The sequence below is a fragment of the Amphimedon queenslandica genome, unplaced genomic scaffold (genome assembly GCF_000090795.2).
Source record: "Amphimedon queenslandica unplaced genomic scaffold, v1.1 AMPQUscaffold_11162, whole genome shotgun sequence".
NCBI classification, from domain to species: Eukaryota; Metazoa; Porifera; class Demospongiae; order Haplosclerida; family Niphatidae; genus Amphimedon; species Amphimedon queenslandica.
In genome coordinates, this window is record NW_003548593.1 from 1 (window position 1) to 5705 (window position 5705).

A 5705-nucleotide genomic window follows, 5' to 3' on the forward strand; every position below is an offset into this window, starting at 1 on the left:
TGCAAATGCTGTCTTGAAGCAATGACAAGACCAGACTATCAGCCATTAGTAGATAATAAAAGAATAATAGAGAAATTTCAAGAAAAAATAACATTAACAAATATGGAACTAATTACTGCAAGGAAGCACAATAAGCAGATCATAAAAGATATTGAAGGTTTATATAGTAGTGATGTGTGTACTGTCATTTTATTGTCGATATTAATTAGAGTTTGAAGATGACAATTCTGAAGCTGAAGATGACAATTCTGAAGTTGAAGATGACGAGTCTGAAGTTGAAGATGACGAGTCTGAAGTTGAAGAGATTGAATATGATAGTCTAACTGATGAAGAGGATCAAATGTGTACAGTGAGTGAGACTGAGACAGTGAGTAGACTCACTGATTACTTTTAATTTATAGTTCTTATTACCGGTATATTGTAATCATCCTATTACTGGTGAATTAACTAGTAAATCATTTCAAGTACATAAAGATGAATTACTACCCACAGTACTGGATAAAGCTTATGAGGTTTGTTATTTTTAGTTGCTTTGTTTTATTCCTTCATTTCTTTTCTCCTCATTTCTTTATTAGTTAATGGAATTAGCTCCTCATATTCCCATTGAGAGATGTCGTTTAGTTAAATATAATTTTATTAATGATATAATGGAACAGCTCTCTGATCTTGATAAGGTACATTCTATCCTATTGTTATAATTATTTATTATTATATTCAGTTTCAGGATCAAACTATAGGAAAGCTTATGGGTGTGGCTGAATATTGTGGATTATTCCTAGAAACTTTTAAAGACAGTGAGACCTTTAAGAAATACAATGATGGAGGTGGGTGTGCTTGTATGATTACCATGACAATTAGAGGTGGTGATACCAGAATTTTTTGATTGATACCGATACTAAGTAGTCTGAGTGTTAGTATTGATGGTATCGAGTACTGAATAGTCAGCTAGTGCACATGCACAAATATGTTTAATAACAAAAATCAAGCAAATGAGCCGTCATTTTTGTAATTATAAAAAGGTTCAGCCATTGGGCGTGGTCACTAGCTCAATACATATATACCAGGATAGGTATTGAGTACTTCGTATTGGATGAATGAGTACTTTGATATCATCTTACTCACCTCTAATGACAATTCCTTTAATTACATGTACATGTGTTTGATGGTGTAGGTATTAATCTAGAGATATCAGTGGTTGATCTGTCAACTGGTGAAATAGGACCAGTTGAACCAATGAGAGGTGATGAAGGTTGGACTGTTGGAGAATTAAAGCAATATATAGGAGAAGTAAATATACTGTCATTTTATATTGATCATTCCTCTCCTACCATCTCTCAATTTGATCTTTAGTTATTTAATCTCAATTCATCATGTATGAGATTACTAATACTTGATGGATATCTCTCAGCCTGTGATGTTATACATTTAGAAGATGTTGAAAGTTCTTTAGAAGAAGTGCTCTTTAAAGGAGATGTATGCAGTTCACACAAACTGCATAGAGAGCAACTTGTAGCACCAACAGTAAGTGCTGATTGGGCAAAGCCCTTACTGGTGAAGTACTGTTTAACTGTATGTATGTATCTTGGGGTGTGGTCAGGGGCGAAGCCTCCACATTCTTCAAGTGCTAATCATTATTTGTGTACATTTACTAACACACTCTGTCTGTATGTCAACTGGGAACTGCAACAGTAGCTATCAATTATGCAATACATTAGAACAAGTCAGGACAATCATGCATGCCTGGTTTGATAGATTCAGTGCAACCATAATGATGTATATGCTTTTATGCTTTTATACTCTACATTCTCCTTATGGGTTTCCTTTGTCAGGTTAATTAGTTTGGCCAAACAAAAGGAACATGCTATACATTATTTTAACATTTTCCTCATCCTTACTGTATTTGTTCATACACATACATGCTCTCTCCTTTCTTAGATATATGTATCATCAGATCCTATAGATTTTCTAGAGGAATACAAAGATAGTTTGATGTACAGATATGTTGATTTTCACTTCAACTCAATACTATTGGACATTACACTACCTCCTCCTCTATCTGAAGCCACTCTCACTACAACTAATGTACCTGAAGGAGGAATGATAATGAAAATTATATCAATAAATGAAGAAAATAAAAGAAATAATAATTATTATAAAGAACATTAAGTATTATATTATTCAATACAGAGATACAAGTACAAGTTGATAAGAGAATAACATTAGCTCAATTGAAGGAGGAGCTAATTCCACTGATTGGTGTACCACCTACTGGTTTTATAGTGTATAGAATCAGAAATAATAAAGAATATGAAATAGAGAGACTGGATAAGACATTGATAGATATCACATCTGGGTCAAAAGTATTTTTGTGTTATTTCATTCACTTCTCCTTTCTCTTATATCAACTCTAAGTACTAATAACTCATAAATCTATTTATTAGTTTGTTTATTTCCTAGTTCACAGTAAGACTGGGTAGAGCATTAGGAAGAGGAGAGTACAGAATTAAATTATATTTATTACAAGTTAACAGTACAGAAGTAAGAATATTAATTATTATAATTTTAGATTTTATTTTATGTTTTAGTTTTGTAAGTATATGATGGAGTCTATTGTTGCTGAGGGTACACCAGTGAAAGAATTTAAGAAGCAAATTATTGAAGAAGCAAAAGTACAAGGAATTGACTGTGTCCTTGAATTAGACAAGTAAGTACATCATGTGACTATCATATGACTCATTGTGTAGAATGAGATTACGTTACAAGAGAGAAGTGTACACTAGTATGGTACATCTTGATCATCAGGTGATTGGTGTTAGTAGGGATATATATGTGGAACCATTGAAAGGTTATAATCTCAATATTTTCATTTTAAACTGTATAGCAGGATTTATTTTTGGTGAAATTGACTGAATTGGTGGCTTGTAGATTACCGTATAGCTCCAAATTTTTGTCAGTCAAAATTTTTGTCAAATTTGTCAGGTACTTTTGCTTGGCAAAATTTTTGTTCCACGTGGGTAGTATGCAGATTAATAAGAAAAATGACGAAAATTTTATTGACGAAAATTCATTTTAACAATAAATTTAAATTTTGACGAAATTTTTGACTGACGGAAATTTAGAGCTATATGGTAAATTTTGGTGCCTATATTATTTCTTACCACATGGCAGCTAATAATTGGCAATTTTAATTTGGTGTTTTCCTGGAATTTGCCAACTCACCAAGTTTAGTCCCTCACCAATAAATCCTGCTATATGATATTTTCAGTATACTGTACTTCATTTGATTATAGTAAGGTTATTGTATTAATTTTCATTAGGACCAGAGAAGATAAAGCATCAAAAACAGATACAGGTGTATGTTATAAGATGGCATCCATCACAATGTTCAGTTGATCCAATAGAAGAAATTATACTGGATAATAATAATGGTCTTAAGCATGTTATTGAAAAGGTAATCATAATTTTATCATTGCACTGCATGGGACAGTCCACAGTTTATAGGTTTATCTTAACATTAATGTAGAGTAAGACTATGAATAAATAAGTATGTATATCATTATCATTATTATTATTGTTTTTTACAGCTGTCAGAGTTAAGTGGAGTACCTGCTGAGTATATCTATTGTGCAAAGGTATTACATTGATATTAAAACATAATAAAGATGCTCTCTCTCTCTCTCTTTAACTCTTAGAGTCAATCATTTCCAGTTGAGATGTCATATCTTGATATTGAGAATGAGTTGAAATGGTGTTCCATCACTTCAGACAGTTCCTCATTAAGACTATATAATGATGGATATGTCATATATTACAAGTACTAATCAACACACACACATTATGTATACACACACACTTACATACACCTCTTACTGTTCATAATTATTTAGAGACAATAGAGAGACAATGAAAGAGTTAACAGATAAAGAGAGATCAGAAATACAAGATGCAGAGGAAGCAAGGTACTATCAATTAATGGTCCAAAATAAATACATTAGTATTATAGAAATTCATTTTTTGACATTTATTATATTACTGTAGGTTAAAGAAAATTAGGGAATGCATGTATCAACCATTGGCATTGATTGGATTAATTTAATTTTAAAGTATTTTATCATTTTTTAATTTAAAAAAATTTCCAATTCTGTTTCAATCTTGTGTAGTGTGTTTAATGGCTCCATTCCACTTTTTTATTACTGAGAATTTTATAATGCAATAGACTTTACACAACAGTGGCAATGACTATGCTATATGCACTGAAGGTCCCCAAGCAACATGTGCTTGGACCATAAAATCAAGTTTGTGCAGCAATTAGTGTTGAATGTTGTCACAATAAAAAAAGCCAAGTTTTTATCTCAAAGCATAAAATTTGACAGAGGCAGACTAAGGAATATTGCATTCATGATAGTCAGAAGAGATTCAGAGTGTGAACCATTGTCCTCTGATGAGAATATCACCTGCTACAGCTGCTAGAGTGTATGTCTACACTCTACACTACATTCTCTGTTGATCAATCAAGGAAGGGGCTAGCGCTGGCTACATAAGACTAGACTTAACAGGATCCTCACAGGAGTCTGATTTGCAACTGCCTGACCACTGCAACCAGTAACATCAGAGCCACTCACAAAGCAACTAATCAATAACACACTGTAGTATTATAGTACATGCAAGCAAAAAAATTATAATCATTTTTGCACATTAAGTTAAAAATGAATGGAGTATGGTATCTACACATAAACAAAGTTACACTTCTTCCATATCAGTAATATCCTCCTCTTCCCCCTCTCCTTCACTGCTTGATGATGATGAATATTGTAAATCATGACTCAATATGTCCATACCACCACTAGTGACTGGTAACAAACTACTGGCTATCAATCCTTCTCCTTTCCTCCCTTTCTCTATATCCTCTTCATCTGTGCCTTCAACATCTATAGTCCCAATCTATACAGTCATTGGACAATCAACAACTATCATACTGTATATATAGCAGGAAATTTTGGAGGGACTAAAATTTTAATTGTTGTAAATTCAGTGCTAAACTTTGGTGATTGGTGAATTTTAATTTGGCAAATTTGTGGCTATGTGCCATTGAGCAGCACATAATGGCTCAAAATGGTGGATTCTTATTTTGACAACTGGTTATGGAATGCCAAATTCGCCAATTTTAACTCGCTCCAAAATTTCCTGCTATACGATAATCTGTTTGTTTCCATACCTGAATACTGTCTTCACTAGTAATAATGACACTGGATTGTCCAGTGATATTCATGTTAGTACTAGTATCTTCTTCCTCTGCCTCCTCATCTCCACTCTCTCCTCCTAGTCCTTCTGGTTCATTTAGTGGTGACTTGTCAAAAGGTCCTAACTGGCTTTCATATTGTTCAAAATGTTCTCTTTCCTAGGATTATGGTAATAATAGTAACTTATTGCATTCATATATGTATATACTGCACCAGAATGTAAAACATCAAAAGGGTAAGAGCAAAGCATTGACTTTCTTATTGATAAAAAATTCATGACAAATCTCATAATTCAAATCAATCAAATTCATAATGACATTACAAATTGAAAATAATTTTGGAAACATACAAATCACAACTACACATACATGTACATGTAGTTAGGCTGTAACTATTTGAATAATTTTCCACAGTAAATTTAATCCTTAACCAAAACAATACTACTTTTATTCTCTTCCTTCACCT

The 5705-nt window shown here is 32.6% G+C and overlaps 1 protein-coding gene across 1 annotated transcript; it reads left to right on the plus strand.

Moving 5' to 3' along the window:
• Positions 1-2262: 2262 nt before the first annotated feature.
• LOC109589577 (ubiquitin carboxyl-terminal hydrolase 47-like) lies at positions 2263-4213 on the plus strand. Its single transcript, XM_020005638.1, has 9 exons — positions 2263-2360; positions 2458-2538; positions 2586-2704; positions 2745-2845; positions 3318-3451; positions 3585-3632; positions 3693-3814; positions 3888-3959; positions 4039-4213. Exons 3-9 carry the CDS (start codon positions 2598-2600, stop codon positions 4094-4096), a joined length of 642 nt encoding a protein of 213 aa, XP_019861197.1. The 5' UTR covers positions 2263-2360; positions 2458-2538; positions 2586-2597; the 3' UTR covers positions 4097-4213.
• The last annotated feature ends 1492 nt before the right edge of the window (positions 4214-5705 follow it).

Coding starts and splice junctions, on each gene's coding strand:
- LOC109589577 (XM_020005638.1), top strand. CDS start 2,598: ATGATGGAGTCTATTGTTGCTGAGGGTACACCAGTGAAAGAATTTAAG. Junction 3,452..3,584: donor TTAAGCATGTTATTGAAAAG/GTAATCATAATT, acceptor TGTTTTTTACAG/CTGTCAGAGTTAAGTGGAGT. Junction 3,815..3,887: donor GGATATGTCATATATTACAA/GTACTAATCAAC, acceptor ATAATTATTTAG/AGACAATAGAGAGACAATGA.